This window comes from Nicotiana tomentosiformis, chromosome 11 (genome assembly GCF_000390325.3).
Source record: "Nicotiana tomentosiformis chromosome 11, ASM39032v3, whole genome shotgun sequence".
In the NCBI taxonomy this organism is placed as follows: Eukaryota; Viridiplantae; Streptophyta; class Magnoliopsida; order Solanales; family Solanaceae; genus Nicotiana; species Nicotiana tomentosiformis.
The window spans coordinates 125,131,792-125,154,443 of NC_090822.1; the positions used below are offsets into that span (position 1 = coordinate 125,131,792).

General features: G+C 34.8%; 3 protein-coding genes across 4 annotated transcripts; 2 read left to right on the forward strand and 1 right to left on the reverse strand.

Annotated features, from left to right (window-relative positions):
* The first annotated feature begins 4,389 nt into the window (after window positions 1-4,389).
* On the forward strand, window positions 4,390-8,727 carry LOC104121093 (metal tolerance protein 4-like). The gene is made up of 7 exons (XM_009632987.4): window positions 4,390-4,746; window positions 6,007-6,176; window positions 6,706-6,904; window positions 7,266-7,444; window positions 7,527-7,677; window positions 8,114-8,244; window positions 8,325-8,727. Exons 1-7 carry the CDS (start codon window positions 4,512-4,514, stop codon window positions 8,502-8,504), a joined length of 1,245 nt encoding a protein of 414 aa, XP_009631282.1. The 5' UTR covers window positions 4,390-4,511; the 3' UTR covers window positions 8,505-8,727.
* Window positions 8,728-11,590: 2,863 nt separating this feature from the next.
* Window positions 11,591-14,025, reverse strand: LOC104121092 (uncharacterized). 2 transcript variants are annotated; one of them, XM_009632986.3, is made up of 3 exons: window positions 13,714-13,987; window positions 12,887-12,961; window positions 11,591-11,888 (listed from the first exon to the last, which is right to left on the reverse strand). In XM_009632986.3, the coding sequence occupies exons 1-3, from the start codon at window positions 13,861-13,863 to the stop codon at window positions 11,742-11,744; spliced, it is 372 nt and encodes a 123-aa protein (XP_009631281.1). In that variant the 5' UTR covers window positions 13,864-13,987; the 3' UTR covers window positions 11,591-11,741. The 2 variants fall into 2 exon arrangements, with proteins under 2 accessions (XP_009631281.1, XP_070044290.1); XM_070188189.1 differs by lacking the exon at window positions 12,887-12,961 and having other exon boundaries at window positions 13,714-14,025.
* A 1,795-nt stretch (window positions 14,026-15,820) lies between these two features.
* Window positions 15,821-19,000, forward strand: LOC104121091 (CDT1-like protein a, chloroplastic). The gene is made up of 6 exons (XM_070188166.1): window positions 15,821-16,174; window positions 16,263-16,496; window positions 17,220-17,881; window positions 18,138-18,339; window positions 18,428-18,518; window positions 18,685-19,000. Exons 3-6 carry the CDS (start codon window positions 17,552-17,554, stop codon window positions 18,794-18,796), a joined length of 735 nt encoding a protein of 244 aa, XP_070044267.1. The 5' UTR covers window positions 15,821-16,174; window positions 16,263-16,496; window positions 17,220-17,551; the 3' UTR covers window positions 18,797-19,000.
* Window positions 19,001-22,652: the final 3,652 nt, after the last annotated feature.

Consider the following 22,652-nt stretch of genomic DNA (forward strand, 5'->3'; position numbering starts at 1 on the left):
CACACTTAAACTATTACTCGTCCTGACTATCTCCTTAAATCGTTCCCAAGATTCAAAAACCGTTTGTCTCCTTCTGGCAGAAATTATGAATTTCCCTTCTGAACATTCATGTTTTTGCAGCCGAAAAATATTTGTCAAGAAACTTCTTGGTCATATCTTCCCATGTCCTTATAGAACCTGCGAGTAAGTTGCGAAGCCATTGCTTCACATCATCTTTCAGTGACAAAGGAAATGCCCTTAAGTAGATAACATCATTTGATGCTCCACTGTATTGGAAAGTGTTCATGATATCGTTGAAGTGCATCAAGTGAGTATTAGGATCTTCGTTCATCTTCCCTCTGAAAGTGCAATTATTTTGGATAGTTTGAAGCAAGCCTTGCTTCAATTCGAAGTTGTTTTCTGATATATATGTGTAGGTCTTACACTTGACATTCCTTGATTATATACAGGCCTAACATAGTCACCTAATGATCTTCCCAGTTGGGGTACTGCATTCTTGAACTAGTGTTCGACCAAAGGTCGGTTTAGATTGAACCTTCGACCCCCATTTAGTTTGACTATTTCATCAGCAATCCTCCGTGCAACTTCTTGTTGTGCTGCTTCCCTTGCAGCTAAGTCTACTCATTCATTGTCCTCATTTTTCATGGTTCCTTGAGTTGAAGTTTGTCCCAATGATTTTTCTGTTAATTATCTTTCCCTTCTCAGATGTCGCACGCGTGTTTCCAATTCTAGTTCGTATGGAATTACTTCCCTTGAAGAGGATCGAGTCATACACCAAAGAAATCAAAATTTGAACCATGCACGCAGGTGAGAAAAAATGTGAATACACTAAAGTAAAAATTGGTTCCTGAATTAGTAATACAAATTATTTTAACACTATCGATTGCCAATCCCCGGCAATGACACCAAAATTTGACGAGCGCAAAACACATCCTTAAATTGTGCTCGCTAGTCAAAGATAATATACATTAATTATCGTCTCCACAGGGATTGAAATTAAACAGTGTTTGAATAATCTCCAGTTGATTACTATCCAGAAAAATTAACACTTGGTTGGATAACTATTACTACGATTAACTATTAAAGTTTAAGCAAATAATAATTGATCACTAAAAAGAGCAAGTGAGCACGAAGAAATATTTATGAGGAAAATAAGGGTAATTGACTAGATAGGTGCACGGAAACTGACTCGGGATCCAATTCTTGAGTTAATTCACTCTACAATACGATCGATTCTTACGAATTCAACCGATTATCATATTACACTTGAAGCTAATATTTCTCTTTCGATTAAATACTAGTTTCAGTAATTAACCCAATTGAAGCATGGTAAACAGTTGCAATAATAAAAATGATGTGTATGATCAAAAGGGTAATTTCTCACGAATATTCCCTATTTCTCGTTCAATCAACAATTCAAGAGGCTCCTTCTATTACCTAATTGAATCATGAATTTAAACTAGAGCATAAGATGTGCATGAATTTAATATCAAACTTATCTTTCGATTACGCAAAATACTAAATAACTCCACAATACAAATCAAGCTCAATCAATTAATTATAGCAAGTATCAAGAATCGAATCTCTAGTCAAGCTATTGAAACACCATATCTATCAACACCCAAATGGAAATTACTCCATAACAATGGAATAGGATATCTCAAACAAGTTTAAGAACAAAGAAAACATCAATTCTAAAGATTTGATACAAACTCTCGTATTGTACCGATTGTAGATTGAAATCTTGATGATTTTTTGAGTCTTCTCCCTTGGTGGCTTTCCAATCTTCCCTCGGTCAAAAGATCCGGAAAAAGGGTATTTTTTTCCAAAACAACCCCCGGACGAAACTATCCTTAATTAGTGAAAATAAAAGATACTCTAAGGAATTTGGACTACAACGTCGCATGCCGCGCCGCAACATGCGGCGCGCCTGTGGCGATTTCCAGAACACATTGAAAATACTATTATAGGCATATTTTGTGCCCCATGCGGCACGGTAATGCATTTTTCTTAAAGTGAATTTGTTTCTCTAGTCTTTGACATCCGGACTTGGTCTTCGACCCCTGAATGTGATCCCGACTTAATTACTTGGGCTTTACTCAGATTTTAAAGCTCTAAATAGCTCGGATTGGCTCCATCATAGGTACTACATAACTCGGAACCACCCCTATAAGGCATAAAATACCCAATAAGTGCAAAAACTCTACCAATTAAAAGTTTAACACAAGTAAAATACAGTAATTTGAGTGCAATACTATAGCTAAAACACGAGTTTCTAGCCTACCATCACTAAACCAATTGTAATGTAAACCAATTTACCAAGATGAATTGTCTTAATAGAAAATCTGAAAATTATACTCGAAAATAATTTTTTTTGAGCAAGTTACCTCGCAAATACCAGGTTGCGGATTAATAATAATCACACATGTAACCATATCATAAATGCATCTTATGTGGTATATATGACAGATGAATGAACCCATATTCACCTTTGATATTTCCAATATTTATGGAATTCAATCCCAATTTTAGTTGGTCTATTAATTAGTGAGAACAAACAATGTAAGAGAATTCATAAAGAACTTTCTAGTTCTTTAATATTTACCCACGTGAATTCAGTTTTATTTTGCACATCATACTTAAATTAACATGGCTAAATTAATTATGCCAACGGGGTAAATTATCAAATATTGATAAACTTCAGGTTTACATCATGACGTGTGCAATTATCAATAAACTCCAAGTTTATTATGATATAGGTTTTTATATCAATAAAATTCTATTTTATTGTTACATACTTTTTTTATGTAGTACAAACTAGAGAATAAAGCGGGTAACTTTTCAAATATATATTACCCCGCTATAAGTTGCAGTAATAGAAGATATTAAATTTTTCCTTTATTTATAGTCTCAATATAACCATCCGCTTTCGCGAATACATTAGAAACTCAATAAGTTTCTTTGGGACTTACTAAAACACAATACCTTATTGATAATCAATTTTATTTCTCCAACATAGTATAATTGGCTCTTCCAGAGCTCTCAATTAATTTTGTACTACCATATATTCATCAACATCCATATGGTGAATATCTCTCTTAAAGAGAAAGTTATACCATTATGGTCATGGTCAAATTATATGCAAGATCTGTTTCTTGCATTACTGTTGTACTTTAATAATCATATTGCTAAAATATTTTGGCATAATCACAATATGTGACCAATGACCATTCATGCTATAATAATGAAATTATTTTCTTATTTCATCTCAAACCTCCTTCTAGAGGTGAGTGTGATATATTCACTACCACTAGCACGTTTATATTCTTTCAAGAATAAATATGTATTCATAAATCACATGTTGTCACATTCACGCCATGAATGGACCATAATTATCTATATGCGCTTTAGAAAATCTCATGTCAAATCGATGACAAATATTACTTTCACAGTGTGAAGGATTATTTTGAGAATCCTTATTGTTCTCATTACCACAATGATGACGATTATAATTTCGTCTATTGCCATGTCCACATCCATTGATACCTTCACGATAATAATTTTATCTTCTTTCAGACTTATTACATATTGCAAACCACATTCTCTTAAGAGAACGAGAATGAAGCAAATTCAATGGGAGGAGTTTTCACTTCCTGTGCTCATAATCATACATGGATTTGATCATGGCAAGACATAGAAATTTTATCATTTCGGGTAGTTATAATTTTTCACAAACTCTATTAAAGTTATAATCAAAATTTATTATTTTTGCTTGTATTTAAAATCAAATTATAGAATTTCAAAAATTTAGAAGAGAAAAATAAGGTAAAATACTTACCTTAAATCCAGAATTTATTCATGAAGGAAGTTCATGGATCAATTGACAATCATTGTGCTCAATATTATGTAGAAGTTGAGCATCATGCATGTATCCCAAAGCCTGGCGATCAAAGCAGATGCCTCTACTCAATTGGTTAGAGTCTTGTGTTGTGTTATGAAACAACAACATTGCAGAGAGAAGTACAAGGATATTTCTTATGGGTGAATTACAATAGAATAGAACTCCTCTATTTATAAGGAAAAAGTGATTTAGCCACCAAATAACAAACCCTAAAATCTAACTAAAATATAAACATTCATAATCCTATTTATAACAATAATGTATTAATAGGGAATAAAGAAAAGAAGAGAAAAAGCTGAAAAGAAACAAGCCTGTACCAGCTAAATTTAGAGAGTACGAAACTACTAGGAAAGGTCGAAATGACAATCTTGTCAAAAAGCTTTACTACTTTTATTTTATTTTTTTAAAAAAACTTTTATCCAAATATAAAAACATTTTCTAGAAAAGTCCAACTATTTTTCGTCACCAGGCAAATTCTCATCACATATTAAAATCAAACTAATAAAGACAAAAAACCAAAACCTCTACATAGAGAGCAGCTATATATATGTCAATGGGGTGGTAACAGAATTGAAAGTTTAAGCTTTGAATTGTGGGGTGTGGTGAAAAAATGGAGGGAGAAGAAGTAAAGAATGAAAACAAGACGCCATTGTTAGAAGGGTGGAAGCTTAGTGGAAGTGGACGGCGGAGCAGCCACCGGATAAGTCGCCGGAATTCTGTAACATCTCTGAGGGGTGATTTCTTGGCAAGATTACCTGAAAAGGTCAAGTCTTGTGTTAATGATAATGGTGATGTTGAATCTTGCTCCAATATTGACCTTTCCAAATCCTCTTGCTTAACTAAAGGTTCTCTCTTTCTCCTCCCTCAATTACACTTTTGCTTATAAAAGAAAGGGCAGCCAATGCACTAAGTTGCCGCTATGCGCGGGTCAGGAAAGGGCCGGATCACAAGTTTTATTGTACTCAGTCTTACATGTATTTCTGCAAGAATTGTTTCCTCGGCCTAAACCCGTGACCAGGATGTGTCCGCCAAGCTACCTTTATCCTTTTGCTTGTCAAGAGTCAATTTTAAAGAGAAAAAAAACGAGTCATTTTTGCTAACTTTTGGAATTAAATTGAACTAGATTATATCATCTTTAATATCAAAGTGAAAGAACACAATGTTAGTAAAAGTTTCTTAGTTTGAGTCTTTAGAAAGAAAAGTGCCAAACTTCTGTTACAGAGAGGGACTGGTTTTCTGTTTTTTTTTTCCTTTCTTTTTTCTTTCTTTGATATTTTGTGTATATCAAGCAGCTAACATGTATATTTTTTTGTCTATCTGTTGTGTTTATTGGAGAAGGTATGAGGAGATTGGGAATATATGTTGTGTTGAAATTGCTGTCTAAGCTACTACTTCCTAGCACATTTCAAGTATATGGACTAGCATAAAGTATACATGTGTTCTATAGGTGAAGGAAGTAGAGAAGACCTTGTGAAATTGATCGGGTCATTTTCTGTTTTGTTTCATTTATTTTGTTTTTTTGGGTTGCAATTTTTTGTGGAATAGGCTTTTTGTCTTAATTGTTTGTGGTAATGGTTGAGCATGCATTTTCATAGTCCACATGACAATGTTTTAGCACGATTAAGGACACTAGTCGACTAGTCTTCAGTGTGGCTGAAACCTGCAATTTTGTTTACAAGTTGTTATTGAAGGGTGGGGAAACATTATGTTATGTGGTAGAGATAATGCGATGATGAAATTTAGTGGAAGATGCTGATCCTAGGCTAAATTTGGTGTTTTGACCATGTTCCATTAGATCTTAAGGACTCTCAAAACCTGTATTGGTGTTTGGCTACACCTCTCGTCCCATTCCCTTTCCTCCTTTAGTATCAAACTTGAGTGCGTGGTTGGAAATAGAGATTATAAGTCTTGATGATATGTAGGTATATCAAGAACAACTGCTTGATACAATTCTTTTTGTTATTCCTTGCACATTAACTTCATTAAGACTCTGAAGGGTTTGAAAGGATATCAAATTGCACCCCGCCTACAATGAAGCTAGCTAGTTTCCCTTTCTTTGTTGAATTGTTCATTCCCTCTTCCATTTTTTTTTTTTTTTACCATAGGAGAAAAGGACTACTATGAAAAACAATTTGAGACATTGAAGTCATTTGAAGAAGTTGATTCCATTGTCGCATCTAAGTGCATTGATGCTGAGGATCTTGAAGAACAAGCTCAACATGAGAGGGCGATGAAGATCTCCAATTACGCAAATGTTTTATTGCTAGCTCTTAAGGTAATAACAATTACATACTTATAGTGGCGGACCTAAGTACAATGAAGGGGGTTCAATTAAATCCCCTTCGTAATACAATTGCTCTGTAAAAATATGATAAAACAATTTTTTGTATATATATTAGTTTTTGATTCTTGACATATGGGAAGTTTTAAATTTAATGGTAAAGGGGGCTCAAAAATTGCAATAGGTCACAAGTACGAATCCTAGGTGGCAAGTTTTGAACCCCCTTTACCATTAAATTTAAAACTTTACTTATGTCAAACAGATTCGAGCACTTGTATATATATACAAAAAGTTTTTATCCAATATGTACAGAGCAATTTCTTGAAGAAGGGGATTCAATTGAACTTAGGTTCGCCAGTACTTGCACTCCAGAGGAAATTAGTTTGGCAAAGATGGTGATTATGCAATTTCATATAATGACTCTGGTAACACATTTTGCACCTTGGATATCAATGCCAGTAGTAGTGTGATGTTTTATGCATTTTTTCTGTAATGGCAGTAGTAACTATCTTGCACCTTGCAGATCTATGCCACAGTGAAGAGTGGTTCCCTGGCTATTGCTGCATCTACATTGGATTCCTTACTAGATCTCATGGCTGGTGGCATACTATGGCTGACTCACCTATCAATGAAAAATATCAACATCTACAAATATCCTATAGGGAAGTTGCGAGTGCAGCCAGTAGGAATTATTATATTTGCTGCTGTTATGGCTACACTTGGTATGTGATCTCCTTTGACATACTAACCATTTCATTTAGAATCTATTGAGCGTTACATTTGTTGGGGGAGCTATGTCAAGAAAAGTATCCGTGAGAACTCTATTGAGCACCCAAGGGTGTGGCCTAGTGGTCAATGAAGTGGGTGAGAACCATGAGGTCTCAGGTTCAAATCCCAGCGGAGGCAAATACTAGGTGATTTCTTCCCATCTATCCAAGCCTTGGTGGATAGAGTTACCTGGTACCTGTTGCTGGTGGGAGGTGGCAGGTATCCCGTGGAATTAGTCGAGGTGCGCGCAAGCTGGTTATCAAAAAAAAAAAAAAAAACTCTATTGATATTGTGCTCAAGTTCTGTCCATTTTAGGCTTTCAGGTGTTGATTCAGGCTGTAGAACAACTAGTTGAAAATAAATCTCCCGAAAAGTTGACCTCGGATGAGCTTGTCTGGTTGTATGCTATCATGATAACAGCCACAGTGGTAAAACTTACCCTTTGGCTCTACTGCAGAAGCTCAGGAAACAACATTGTCCGTGCCTATGCAAAGGTGTGTTTAGTATCTTTGCTTTCTGGCTTTGACATCCTTATGGTGATTCTCTACTTGTCTAAATTGAAGATATCTTTGTCAGGATCACTATTTTGACGTGGTAACTAATGTAGTCGGATTGGTAGCAGCTGTCCTTGGTGATAAGTTCTACTGGTGGATCGATCCCGTTGGTGCCCTTATCCTTGCAATTTATACAATCTCCAATTGGTCAGGAACTGTTTTAGAGAATGCAGGTAATTCTTGTTTCTTTCAACGCGGTGGTTTTCTGGTTATTCGGGACACGGATATTAGTTATTTAATGGCGAGAGTGAAAAAAGAAAAAAAAATTGGTGATGAGGGCTGGTTTCTGCTGCCCTTCTCACCTGAAGGAACATCACTTCATCATAGTGAATCAGAGTCATGAAAAATTCTTTTCTTTCTGTATATATCTTGTATAAGTGGTTTCTCTAAATCAAATCCATAAACTATTACTTTCAATAAAAAAGGAAATATCACCAAATGATAGTGAGTGCTGCAAAATTTTGTGCTGGGGCTACAAAATCCAATTGTTTGATAGCCCAATTGAGATATTGGAGCTCGAATTTACTAAAGAAGTTCGTTCTACTTTTAAAATGGTGTTATGGACCGAAGAATATCCGATGCTAACCTGAACAAGGTTTTCTCATGTAGCATCATTGGTGGGACAGTCAGCGCCTCCCGAGTATTTGCAAAAGTTAACATATCTTGTTATAAGACACCCCCAAGTGAAGCGCATTGATACAGTTCGGGCATACACATTTGGTGTTTTGTACTTTGTAGAGGTCGGTATCTTGAAAATCTCTAATAGCATAATGGTTTTTCTGTCAATCATTTTAAAAGTAGTCTGCTTCTCTCAACACAGGTTGATATTGAACTTCCAGAAGATTTGCCTTTGAAAGAAGCACATACTATTGGAGAAACTCTACAAATAAAGCTCGAGAAACTCCCTGACGTTGAACGAGCATTCGTTCATCTCGATTTTGAATGCGAACACAAACCAGAGCATTCTGTCCTCAGCAGGCTACCAAACACTGAACCTTAGCATTTACAGTTATGTACAGAGAGATGTGGATATACAGAGGAGAGTTGCAATTACATTCGTTTCCGCTTCAGTTACTGTAGACACAAACATTTAACTGGTGGTCTTAAGTGTATATTCATATGATTCAGCACAGTGGATTCTTGAAAGAGATATAGTGAACTTGATTTTAATTTCAGTGTGAAAAGTACTTGTGTCATTTTTATAAGGTTGCAGGTTCACCCCTTTTGGAAATCTTGGAGATCCTTTTGTAATAGTATTTAGAGTTTTTATCATTTCCAAAGTAGAAATGTGGCATTAAATTATATGTCAAGATTAAAGGTCCTGAGCTTAAGATCTCTCAGTGTACTGGCACTTGTATGAACTATGTTTGCCATTGTATTCCCAGCTAATACAAATTTGAAATATAAAGCATTTTAAGATTTTCAAACAGGGCATTTCTAAGATTAACCGAAATGGGATGTTGCTGAGAATTTGGTCGGGGAATTATCACTTTTAGCCCGCGCCAGAAGAAAAAGTATATAGAATTTGTATAATTTTTGTGTATAACATACAGAATATATATATATATGTATATATATATATATATATATATATACATACATACAAAAAATATACAAAATTTTATATATTTTTTTCTGCTATTATTTTTACTGCGGCTATATACATGGGGATTTTTCTGGGGATTATTACCTGCAAGTAAAAAAAAAAATCCGTATATAAATTACCTGGGGTTTTAATCCGTATGTAAATTACTTGCGAATTTTTTCGTAGGAAATTCTAAAAATTCACATGAAAGTTTTGGTATGAAAGTTAGGAGTTTCCTTGCGGATTTTCATACGAAAATATCTGCAAGTAAATCCCCATCAAAATTTCCAAATAAATCTATAAAACTTTTAGACAAAAAATTAAAATTACTGCTATAGTATTTTTATTATTAAAATTATTTTTATAAAGATTACTCTCTACATATATTATTTTTGTATTTGGATATACGCTTCTCACACATATACAATACCACAACATTGTTTTTCTTATATTAGTTATTAATTACTATTACTATTACTATATTACTATTACTAAATATATATCCAAACATCTCCCTCCAAATTTTCATGTTTTGTAACTTTCTTAACATAAGACTAGTTTATTACATTAATACACCAAGAGGCTTTGAAGCAAATACAGTCGGACGCCTTGCCAACATGCTGAAGTTATAAACCGGATGCATTAATTAAGGATTTGATAAATCAAGCAAAAAATTATTTTTAGAAGTAAAAGCAAGTGAATTAAATTATAATTATATACTTTTAGTTTAATAATATTCTTAGCTATTTTTCAAAAGTTTCATTTATATTCCTTGAATACCACTAATTTCTTTTTATATAAATATTATATTAATTAACAAGAATTCTTGTATATCATAATTGGTAAGAATTATTTCGTTAATCCTAACAATTTATACAAGATCAAGTTATTTTAATATGATAGAAGTTAATCAAGAGATGATGTTAGAAAGTATAATCATATGGTCACTTGAAATTAAGTTTCAATCCTAACATTTACAAACTAATATCATTTTAACACACTACAATTAAATTTTATCATTTTAAATACATGTGAAAAAATAACATACATAAGATAAAAAGTTAATAAAAGTTAGTTACATTTTTTATAAGTATAATATAATTTTTCTCTGCTTAAAAATTAAACTTAAATTATGCACTTATGCATAATTTAGTATATTTTCTGATGATATTAACTAAAATATGTGAGACATGGCCGTATCTTAGTTTTGTTATATCCTTTTATATCAACCATCTTAAGATTTTAGTTCTTGATATAACTAGATTTATGCTAATGATATTGTTATTGAAGTTGTTGAAAAAGTGATGACCGACTATATTATGATTAATGACTTGTAATATTCAATCCGAACATATATATATATCATTAAGTTTTATATAGAGTCAGTAATTTAACTATTTTTACCTATACAGTCGAGAAAATATAATAGATAAAATTAACACCTAAGGATGTGTTTTCCATATCAAGTTTTTGTAGTTTTTAGAAGTAAAAAAATATTTTTAAATAAAAATGATAATATTTTCTTAAAACTTTAAATAATATTTTTAAGTATTTATAGAAAATCAAATTTAAATATCTTAACTATAAAATCCTCAGGTAAATTTTCAAGTATTATATATTCAACTAAAGCAGCAACAATAACATTTCTATCTAAATCCTAAGAACAAATCCTCAATCAAAATTTCAGATAAATTTTTAGGTAAGAAAATTCCCAGCTATATCACCAAGAACAAGTTTTTAGCAAATAATAATAAAATTTGCATGTAATTCTCCAAATAAGCAAATCCCCAAGAATTATTTTTAAAACTAAATATACAACAACAAAATTTCTAGGTAATTTTTCAAGTAAGAAAATTCCCAAGTAAATCTTCAAGAAAATTTTTTCAGCTACATCCGCATCAACAACATCCCTAGGTAATTTCTCAGCTAAGACAATCCCCTAAAAGAATCTCAAGCTAAATTCACAATAACAATATCCCCAGGTAATTCCCCAAATAAGCAGATCCCCAGGTAAATTCCCAAGAAAACATCCCCAAGTAAATTCGCATGTATCGCTACCTGGGAATTTTCCTACGGAGTATCATAGAAATTTTTTTCTATTTTTTTGTTTAATTACCTGCGAAAATGTACTTGCGGATTAGTTTCCCCGGTAATTTCCTAGAAAATACTTTGGCTCTTTATGGCGCCAAAGTTACGTACATATTTTCTTGGGAAAATATTTTTCGCAAGTAAAATATTCTAAATTTAAGAATTTTAATTTTTCTCATGAAAATCCGCATGTATTATCTGCAAATAAAATTCTCAGGTAAAATCCCCATGTAATTAACACTTTTCTTGTATTTCCAATTTGGTCGTTGCTGATATACCTTCTTTTTCCCGAGGGAATTTATCATATATAACATGAGATCAAGGGCGGAACTAGAGATCAAGGGCGGAGCTAGAGGGACAGAAGAGAATTAATTCGAACTCATTTAGGCGGAGGATTATATTGTATGTAAATCTATATAAACCTTCTTTTCCCGTTCTTTATTCCCATTCATCCTTGTTGAATACAAACCATGAAGCAAGATAAGAAAAATCAAGAAACTTGCATTAATTCTACATTTCTAATTTATTCCAAATAAAATTTTCTTTGTTATCCAAACGTAAATGCTAAATCCTAGAAGTAAGTCTGATTGCTGAAGGTGTCACCAGAGGACCACCATCATCTTCTTTCTTACCCTCAACAGCTGCTGTTACCTTTTCTTTTTCTTCACTTTCTTTTTTCTGTTTCATCTTCTTCACCCCTTCTTCCTTAACCTGCTCAAGGACAAAGGAATAATAAAAAGTTAAAAAATTTAGCTTTAGTCAGGTTGCAAGCATTAACAACAAGTGTCGAAAGACAAGTAACACAAATCCAGGATACGTAACGGCCAGCAAAGATGAATTCAGGATTTAAACTATATAGGTATAAATGTAAATGTGAATTCTATCGCCTTTTCATTTCATTTGATTGACCCAGTTTCAAATCTATCATTTGTACTTATTTAATAAATTATTTTAATATATACACAAGGCCCGGGCCAAAGTATGAACTTATAACTAACGCCGTAGTGACTTGCTCCAAGTAATGGGCAGTGACTTGAAAATTAAGGTAAGTAACCATGTAAATATATTTAAATAAATGTAACCCAACTAGCCGCTCATCCAAACACTTAAACTAAAAATAACCGGTGAAGGTATAATATATACATAATTTATGTATTATATGTGTATAATTATGTATAATCAATGTATAATCTATGTATATAGATAGTGATTTTGTATGATAATGAATTTGCTATTTGAAACGTTTTTGGCTTTATTGCTTTAAAGTTATGTAACGTCTCTTATTGGAAATGTTTATTAACTTTGTTAACATTACTTTAATATGCTACGTTACATTCTTGAAAATCAGATGTCCAATTCGGAAGTGAACAAAGTAAAAGCTTTCTACTATTGTGCTATAGTTTCTCTTTGTTAATCTTTGTTATCACGGTGTGGGCGAAATATCCTTAAGGACAGTGTCCTGGACACATCTCAAGCTAAACCTTTTATTCTCGATAATCATCCAATAATCCGTTTGAAAAAACTTTCTTGAAGATTTACAATTGCAAGGTCGTAGATTAGAATATATATTATCCAAAATCTATTCTACTTTTTACCAAAATTAAAGAGAGAATTATTAATGTGAATAAAAGAAGAGTTTGTCAAACATGATATATAATTATAAATAGAAAATAAATTAAATTAACTTTGTCGTTATGTCGTACCCTTACCTCTGGACTATTCACTTTTAGTGCATATTCTGGTGAATAAAGCTCTAACTGACCTTTGTCCATTTTGCTAGTCATCTTCCTTGGCATCAAAATTGAAGCAATTAGGAAAAGCAGAACATTTGAATAATAACTCTATATATCTCTTTTTCACGTAGTTATGTTTCAGTAAGTGTTAATTAAATGATACGTTTAAACAAAGAGGATCTTTTACACATAATTCTTATGATTAAGACTACTAAATATTCTTCATTAGAGATGCAAAAACTTTCACACACGCATATAACATGAGAAGAAGGTAGTAGATTTTGAATTTAAAGATTGAAGAATAACATCTCATTGCTAGGTATCCTTTCTACATTAGCTTTTCTGGATCTTTTTGATATTAAATGAAAAAAGGAAAGAAAGTCGAATACATCATTTTAGAATATCCCACTAGGAAAAAGTATATTTAGATATTGTTAATAAGTTTGAAAATTTCTGGACTTCAAAGATTAAAAAAAAGGCAGTACGAAGTAGGGATGTGTTCACGCAGCATCTGAAGAAATGTCGGACTTAAGGGATCTGAAGAAATGTCGGACTTAAGGGATGTGATGTAAGCTGCCTACCTACTCTGATGCAAGAAAAGTATCTCGTGTTCACGCAGGATCTGAAAAAATGTCGGACCACAAGGGTGTGATGTAAGCTGCTACCTACCTGATGCAAGGGCTAGTGACTAATTTCATGACTTGAACTCGTGACGTATATACAAAGATAACTATATCGTTGATCTAAAACTTCCCAAGACTATATATAAATAAGAACTTTCTTCAAATTTTGAGTAAGCTTACCATGTTCTTGTTTTGATCATCTGACTTTTGTTGGTAACTAGTATTCACTTTAACAGCATAGTCTGGTGAGTACAATTTCAGCTGACCTTCTTTATCTGTTGATGCTGATTTTGGAGGATTCCCTTTGTGTTTTTTGCTATTAGTAGTCATCTTGACAACTGAATGAAAAAATAAATCAAATGATTGCAAAAAAGAACCAAAAAATGATTAATGTCAAATATATAGAGAAAAAACAGGAAAATAATTATTTCAATAGTGGTTTGAAAAGCGGGGCAATTGAATGGAACTCCTGGCCATCATTGCTAGGTGTCTATTGCCTTTGTTCGCCATTTGTAGATATGTGGCAGTTTACGAAGAACTGAAACTTGCACTAATTTTATATACTAATATCTAGAACTAGAAATAGTTCCTTAAAAGATAAATTTTTCTAGAGTTTTAACTTCTATAAATGAAACTTCATGCTACTGTTGTGGAGTTTTACTTCTAGAAGCTGAAACTCCATAATATTGGCTATTTTTCAAAGATAGAATCGAAAAGGGGTAAAGTACACAAATATTCATGAAATCTTATACCTATTTATCTCATTGAAAAAATTTCAAGTTTAACAAGTGTTATCTCTCGCAAAACCTTTAATTTTTGACCTTAAAATTCTCCCCATAAAACAAGTAGGAGTCAAAAGTTAAAAGACCATCCCAAAAAATAATTTCTATGTTATTCATGAAGTAATTGCACAAATAGTCATTCTCAGGGATACTATTTAGAGATTAGCCAGTACTTATTTTGTTCTGAAATTTTAAACTAAAAATCTTAACTTCCGGACAATTCAGGATATTTTTATCATGAAAATTTGAACTGAAAAACTGAAATTCAGGACACATGGAATAATTGATAAATAGCAGCCCTTTAAAGTGGCTATTTGGTATCATTTCTACGTTATCATTGACCATGTAACTATTGGGCCTCATATTCCAAAGAAGAATTAACCCAAATAGCCGTCCACCTAACAACTTAAACTAATAATAGACGTTGAAAGTAAAATATATGCATAATTTGTGTATTATATATGTATAGTTGTGTATAATCAATGTATAATCTATGTATATGACTAGAAAAAATAAATAATGAATGTGACCGGCTATTTGTGTAAAGATACTCTTTATTCCAAATATACTTCTGCTAACACTATCGCTATGCCCAGCTCAAGAATAACTTGGCGCAAAATCTGACATGGCATACGAGACACGTCATCATCCACCTCACCATTCCCGCCAAAATCATCTACCTATAAATTTCTTTCATCCTTCTCTGTTTCTCTTTCCGCCTCCCATCATCAATGGAGTTCATGGAATCTCAAATCATCTCCACCGTCGGATCGCAAATCATCTCCGGCGAATTCAGTTTCCGGTAAAAAATACGCCGGTGTACTAGCTCCGGTGCTGGACCAATGGAGCACCAAAACACCAGAGAAACCGATAAATCTTCCTTTCAATGTCCAAAAACGCAGCGCCCGCTCCCTAGTCTCGTTGAAAGACGTCAGAGAAGCAGCTCAGAAGCTACTAAAACCCGTGCCAATCCGGCGCGAGCTGCTTTATGACCCGTTATTAAGCTCCGATGAGCAGAAATGCTCGTCGGTATCTGAATCGCCAGTGGCTGAACAAAAGAAGATATTGATTTGAATAATTTTTATTACTCTCAAAATTAATAATACTTCATCGATCTGGAAAATTTGTTGTGATCAACGCATCTAATTTCAGTGTGTGTTCAGATATGGAGTTATTAATGTATTTTCAAATAAAAATTGTATATTTAAAAATTATGTATAAGCACCATATTTAAAAATTATGTATAAGCACTATAAATTAGAAGTTTAAAGTTAAACATAATTTTATAAATGTTTTAGAAAATATACTAGTAAAAGTTAGATTGTTTGATTTTTCAAATGGTAATAGTTTCACTATTTTTTAACAAAGGAGTAAATTTTGGTCAAATTATAGAACATATGGCTTTTGAAAAGCCAAAAGTAACAGAAAATCAGGGGACAAAGTGAGTACTACAGTTAGCTTCTCCAATTCAAGATCGTTGTCTATAGCTGTTTCAATATATTAGCTTCTGAATAAAGCTTTTTTTTCTTCTTCAAAATCATTAGCTTCTGAAAGTTGCATGTAGCTTGAGAGTTTGAACAAATAAGCTGAAAGAAAACAGAAAAGTCAGCTAGGACTTTTATGGAAAAACTACTTGTGCTTCTGGATTACTACGGTCTCTTCAATCTTGGCTATTGAATGATGTGGCATATGTATGAATATCCAGGTGATTCTTAACATATATGTTTGTGTTAGTGTAGGTACGTAATGTTGGAAAAGTTCTTCAACAGCATGGATAGTTCAATTCGGCTGCTGCATTTGAAGGGTTCTGCAACAACTTTCACTAATATTAGTGCCAAAGTGGAGAATTTGACTGATAAGTATGAAGATCACAAATGTTCAATCATTAATAATCACGGTGTTATCTATATCGAAAGGAATACTAATTCTTTATCTTTTGACTTCTAGAAGGTTTTCTTACAGCCATTTAGCTCAGCTGAAGTTTATTTTACCTGAAGCAATTGAGATACAGAAGATTCTCAAGCATGATGAGCTCACTTGCTGTATGAAGCCAGATTTTATATAACTTTAAATGCCAATGCAATTGATGGTAGTGAGAAGTGGAGATCTAACACTAGCAGTGTTCTGTTAAGGAAAATTTTCCGCTCTCGGCTCTTGGATTTCTTCAAGTCCCACCCTGGGGTAAGCAATTCTTCTAACGTTTTCATTTATTTAAAGAATGATTCTGCCCAAATATAACTCGATTCACTATTGATTCTTATTGGTTAAATTTACTAGGAAAGACTGGCAGGGTGTCAGGTGTGCCTGTCCTACTTAGTTCTTAGTTGATATTTATCTTTGTTGTTATGCGAAGATGTGCATTTTCTGTAAGACATCCTCCAACTCTTTTCCCTCTGCTCTGATGCTTCATTTGCAAACAATTGGTCTTGACTTATTGAGAGAAATATAGACCCGTTAACAGTATAGCAGAAGTTTCATATGGAGAAGCCGAGATTTTGAGTTATGGGTCTTTTTCAGTATGGCACGTTCTCTGACAAATGGTACATATGTTTCTAACATTTACATTTTGGAGAAGATCTCAAGTTCAATCATATTGTATAGTGCCTCTGGAACATTATAGGTGCTTTATACCATATCATGTTAGATCACAACTGCTCAGCGACCTGTATTTTACTCGTCTCAGCATTGAAATAACCAGCACAAACACTTTTACATATATGACCACCATGTTGTCTGCTAAGATCTCGTTAAAGTAGATTTGCATGTTTTACCTGAATCATATTGCCCCCTGTATCCCTCTAAAGAAAAGTGAAAGGAAGATGATTAGATGTATGATATTATTTCCATGACAGCACTTTCTCTATGCATGCATTGTTGGCAATAATTACTATTTTTGCATTTCAGGGTGATGACATTCCTGAGGAAACGTTGCCTGGGCCATTCTCACAGTCTAAGCAAGCAGTGCCAACTCGTCTAGATCGTCAGTCTCATCCTTAACCAATGAGACACCTGATGGTGCATTTTTGCTGCAGTCAGTATCTGCATCACACCTGTCTGGCTCTTTTAGAAGATACTTTTCTAAACAGGCATCTATTACCGGAGGAAATGCCGAAGAAGATAGAGCTGGGCTTGTGCCAGTTTCTCCAGTTTCATTACCCCTCAAAGTCGAAAGTTCCACTAAGAAGAAACCAGTAGCATGTGCTGATGCTCCTAAGTTATGTTCAAAACAAACTAATATGAAATACTCTTCAGGAGGGATTGTTTCGGCTAGTTCACCATCATGTCATCCACCTGCACCTCCGATGATTGAAGCCAAAAAGGGAGAAAATGGTTCTATGTCTGCTCCAGCTACCCCTATGCTTGAACCTCCTAAGAGATGTTACATGAGTCCAGACGATGATCCAGCTGAAACACCAATAAAACTAGCTAGGCATTCATCGACTAGAAGGTCATTATTCTTCGACACTCCTGTGCAGAATGCAAATTCTGCTGATCAAGTCTGTGAGAGTGAAAGGTTTCCAACCGATGATATTTTTGACATTCTTCCTGAGAATCTTCTGAAATCGGTAAGACAAGATCAACTTGCACGTCAATCTTCCTTGATAGAATTTGTTTAAACTAGCTCCATATGATTCATTGAAATTCTCATCTCTTGTAGTAGTTAAGCTACAAAAATTTGTCCCTCTGCATCTTTAGACTTTTATACTTCCATGAGTGTATCCCATAGCTTTATGTTTGTCATTCATGAATCATGAGATTATTGGGGGATTTTTCCCAACTTCTGATTCCACCAACGAGAAGTTGACTTGTATGACTCCACAGATGGGAGAAAAAGAGAGTAATGCACTAGAGCAGCAAGATCCAGCCATATCTCAGGCAAAAAGGCGCAAACAGATGATTGCTTGCTTGCCTCGCCTCTTTGACATGGTTTATTTCTTTTTTCAATCTATTAAATGTTCTGTCATGACGAAAGAAGAGCTCATGCACAGACTAATTTCCAAACAGACGGAGCTTACTGATAAAAGTAAGTCTAGTTGATAACTTATAATAACCATTTAGTCCTTTTAGATTTATACAAGCTTCATTTTAATCTTGATGTTTCATTAATGCAGGAGAAGTTGAAGAGCAGCTCATATTACTGCAAAAACTAGCTCCTGAATGGATTTATGAGAAACCAACATTTAGTGGAATTCTCCTCATATGGTAAGCTTCCATTCTTGATATCTGTTTGCTTTTTCTATTACAATGATTCATCCTTCACGTTTTCTTGATCATTTTCCTTCACTCAACTTTTGATGCTTGTTATATTTTGCAGCCAAAATCTAAAAAAAATGTTTGAAGTTTTATTGCCGTTATTCTTATTATGCAGTGTTAACAAGATATCAAATCCTGACACAATTCGTTCAAGACTGGCTGAAGCCAAGTTAGAGAAGCAAGAAAATAGTGATGGTACGATATTTTACCAACTTACTAAGCAATGACGATTTACTCAAAGTTTGTAAATAATAGTGTACTGTTTTGTTTGGGTAATACTGGGTATGTTGTTGTAGTGTATTGTTTTGTTTAATTAGGTAGATATATTTACAGTACCACTTCTGCTCCACAACGGATAGTGGAGTTCTGACTTTGTCTCATATAAAGTCCACAAGTCGACTTTATATGAGACCAATTTTTTTTTTTGGTTTCCGATCCGATGTCCGATATAGTCACAAATTTGTATTGTATAGTCACAAATTTGTATTGCATGATCACGAAATGCCATAAAATGAACTCGAAAATCATGGTGATGTAATGAGTATTGGTCACTATGCCGCTTTCTATGGACATGTGTAAATTCAGGCCAATCAGAGGCCATTAATTTTTTTAATTATAAAATCAACATGTATTAGTATACTCGAAAAAGTGGATATAATCATAAATTTGTGTTGTATGACCTCGAAATGCCATAAAATAAACTTGTAAGTCATGCTGAAGCAATGAGTATTGGTCACTAGGTTGTTTCCTGTGAACCTATGAAATTTCATGCCAATAACAGTCCGTCAAATTTTTTATATAAAATCAGTAGGTACTAATACACCTGTCACGACTCAGATTCCCACCGAAGCCGTGATGACGCCTAACATTGCTTGCTAGGCAAGGCAACAACCAATATGCATAAATAAAATCTAATAACAGTACTAAGTAGTCTCAAATGGGAAATAATATAAATAGCTGAAGTCAAAATAGCAAAACAACGGACAACTATCCCAAAATCTGGTATCACCGAGTGCATGAGCTCTATAGAGTACCAAATACAAAGTCTGACCAAAATACAAAATTGTCTGTAAGACTGAACAGTAAGAACATAAGATAAAAGAGGACTTCAAGTCGTGCGAACGGAACAATAGTGCTACCTCGAAACATCCAAGAAAATCTAGATATAGCTCTAGCAACCACCGCTATCAGCAATACTTGGATCTGCAAGTGATTCAGAGCCAGTCGCTCGTGTTCATGTAGATGACGTGGATTATAGCATACGAAAATCTGGGAATCGAGGAAATTCAAGTTTCATGACCCTAAAACACCAAAAAATGAGGAATGATCGTGGCGAGGCGATGCCTAATGTTCCTTAGGTCATTTTTTATGGGCCGACAAAATTTTAGGCGATTCGGGTCCAGTCGTCGACCCATGCAGATGGTGTGGGCTATATAGCACACGAAAATCTAAAAATCGAGTGGAATTCTAATTTTATAGCCATAAAACGCAAAAAAAAAAATGAGGAACGGACATGGCGAGGCGATGACTAATGTTCCTTAGTTCATTTTTTATGGGCCCTCAAAATTTTAAGCGATTCGGGTCCGGACGTCCGAACCCATGCAGATGGTGTGGGCTATAGCACACGAAAATTTGAGAATCTAGCAAAATTTCAGTTTTATGGCCCTAAAATGCTACAAAACGAGGAACGGTTATGGTAAGGCGATGACTAATGTTCCTTAGGTTATTTTTTATCAAGCGGTAAAATTTTAGGCGATTCGGGTCCAGTCTCCCGGACCATGTAGATGACGTGGGCTATAACACACAAAAATATGGGAATCGCGCGAAATTCCAGTTTTATAGCCCTAAAACGCCAAAAAACAAGTAAAGGTCATGGCGAGGAGATTACTAATGTTCCTTAGGTCATTTTTGATGGGCCGACAAAATTTTTAGGCGATGCGGGTCTAGTCGCCTAGACCCATGCAAATGGTGTGGGTTATAACACATGAAAATCTAATAATCGGGCGGAATTCCAGTTTTTTGGCCCTAAAACGCTAAAAACGAGGAACGGTCATGGCTAGACAATGACTAATATTCCTTAGGTTATTTTTAACGGGTCGAAAAAATTTTAGGCGATTCGGGTCCGGACGCCCGGACCCATGCAGATGGCGTGGGCTATAACATACGAAAATTTGGGAATAGGGCAGAATTCGAGTTTTATAGTCTTAAAACGCCAAAAAAAAAAAGGAATAGTCATGGCACGACGATCACTAATGTTCCTTAGGTCATTTTTTATAGGTCGACAAAATTTTAGGCGATTCGAGTCCGGATACCCGGACCCATACAAATGGCGTGGGCTATAGGATACAGAAATTTGAGAATCGGGAAAAATTCCAGTTTTGTGGCCCTAAAATGCCAAAAAATGAGGAACGGTTATGGCGAGACGATGACTAATGTTCCTTAGGTCATTTTTTATGGGCCAACAAAAATTTAGGCTATTCAAGGCGATTCGGATCTGGTCGCTCGGACCCATGCAGAGGGCGTATAGCTCACGAAAATCAGGGAATCGGGTAGAATTTCAGTGTTTTGGCCCTAAAATGCTAAAAAAATGAGGAAAGGTCATGGAGAGGCGATAACTAATGTTCCTTAGGTTGTTTTTGATGAGCCGGCAAAATTCGGGTCCGAACGCTCAGACTCATGCAGATGATGTGGGCTATAGCATACAAAAATATGTATATAGGGCGAAATTCTAGTTTTATGGCCCTAAAACTCCAAAAAACGAGGAAGGATCATGGCAAGTCGATGACTAATGTTCCTTAGGTCATATTTGATGGGCTAAAATTTTTTAGGCGATTCGGGTCCGGTCGCCTGGACCCATGTAGATGGCATGGGATATAGCACATGAAAATCTGGGAACCGGGCGGAATTCAAGTTTTATGGCCTTAAAACGCCAAAAAATGAGGAACAATCATGGTGAGACGATGAATAATATTCCTTAGGTTGTATTTTTGGGCCGAAATTTTTTTAGGCATTTCATCCGAACCCATGCAGATGTCGTGGGCTATATGACACAAAAATCTGGGAATCGGGTGAAATTCCAGTTTTATGGCCCAAAACGCCAAAAAACGAGGAACGGTCATGGCGAGGTGATGACTTATTTTTCTTAGGTCATTTTTGATGGGCCGACAAAATTTCAGATGACCGGACCCATGCATGTGGCGTGGGGTATAGTGCACGAAAATCTTGGAATCGAACGGAATTCTAGTTTTATGGCCATAAAAAGCCAAAAAATGAGGAACACATATGGCGAGATGATGACTAATGGTCCTTATGTCGTCTTTGATGGGTCTACAAAATTTAAGGCGATTCGGGCCCGGACGCTCGGACCCATGCAGATGGCGTGGGTGCACACGAAATGTTGGAATTGGGCGAAATTCTAGCTTTATGGCCCTAAAATGCCAAAAAAATAAGGAACGGTCATGGCGAGGCAATGGCTAATATTCCTTAGGTTATTTTTTATGGTCCGAAACGTTTTTAGACGAATCGGGTCCGGTCGCCCGAACCTATGCAGATGGCGTGGGTTATAACATACAATAATCTAAAAATCGGGTGGAATTTCAATTTTCTGGCTCTAATACACCAAAAAATGAGGAACGGTCATGCTGGGGCGATGACTAATGTTCCTTAGGTTGTTTTTGATGGTTGGCAAAATTTTAGGCAATTCGGGTCCGGACGCCCAGACCCATGCAAATGGTGTGGGCTATAACACTCGAAAATTTGGGAATGGGGCGGAATTCTAGTTTTATGACCCTAGGAAGCCAAAAAACGAGGAACGATCATGGCGATGATGACTAATCCTTCTTAGGTCATTTTTGATGGGTCGACAAAATTTTAGGCGATTCGGATCCGTGTTACACCACATGTTTTCGTACGTAAAAGTACGCCATACGTAAATTGATGAAATCTCGGAAATAAGATATTACATCCCGCATTTTCGCATGTTAAAGTTTCGTCGTAAGGTAATCGACGTAATTTCGGTAATGGGATTATTTTGAGATTATAAGCATTATGCTATTTCAAACAAGTGACGAGTAAATTAGTGAC

Excerpts from the sequence above, each read along its gene's own strand:
- LOC104121091 (XM_070188166.1), top strand. The coding sequence starts at position 17,552 with ATGAAATACTCTTCAGGAGGGATTGTTTCGGCTAGTTCACCATCATGT. Across the intron at positions 17,882-18,137 it reads CTGAGAATCTTCTGAAATCG|ATGGGAGAAAAAGAGAGTAA; the intron begins GTAAGACAAGAT and ends ATGACTCCACAG. Across the intron at positions 18,519-18,684 it reads AGTGGAATTCTCCTCATATG|TGTTAACAAGATATCAAATC; the intron begins GTAAGCTTCCAT and ends CTTATTATGCAG.
- LOC104121093 (XM_009632987.4), top strand. The coding sequence starts at position 4,512 with ATGGAGGGAGAAGAAGTAAAGAATGAAAACAAGACGCCATTGTTAGAA. Across the intron at positions 4,747-6,006 it reads ATCCTCTTGCTTAACTAAAG|GAGAAAAGGACTACTATGAA; the intron begins GTTCTCTCTTTC and ends TTTTTACCATAG. Across the intron at positions 8,245-8,324 it reads GTGTTTTGTACTTTGTAGAG|GTTGATATTGAACTTCCAGA; the intron begins GTCGGTATCTTG and ends CTCTCAACACAG.
- LOC104121092 (XM_009632986.3), bottom strand. The coding sequence starts at position 13,863 with ATGACTACTAATAGCAAAAAACACAAAGGGAATCCTCCAAAATCAGCA. Across the intron at positions 12,962-13,713 it reads ATGATCAAAACAAGAACATG|ATGACTAGCAAAATGGACAA; the intron begins GTAAGCTTACTC and ends ATGCCAAGGAAG. Across the intron at positions 11,889-12,886 it reads TAAAAGTGAATAGTCCAGAG|GTTAAGGAAGAAGGGGTGAA; the intron begins GTAAGGGTACGA and ends GTCCTTGAGCAG.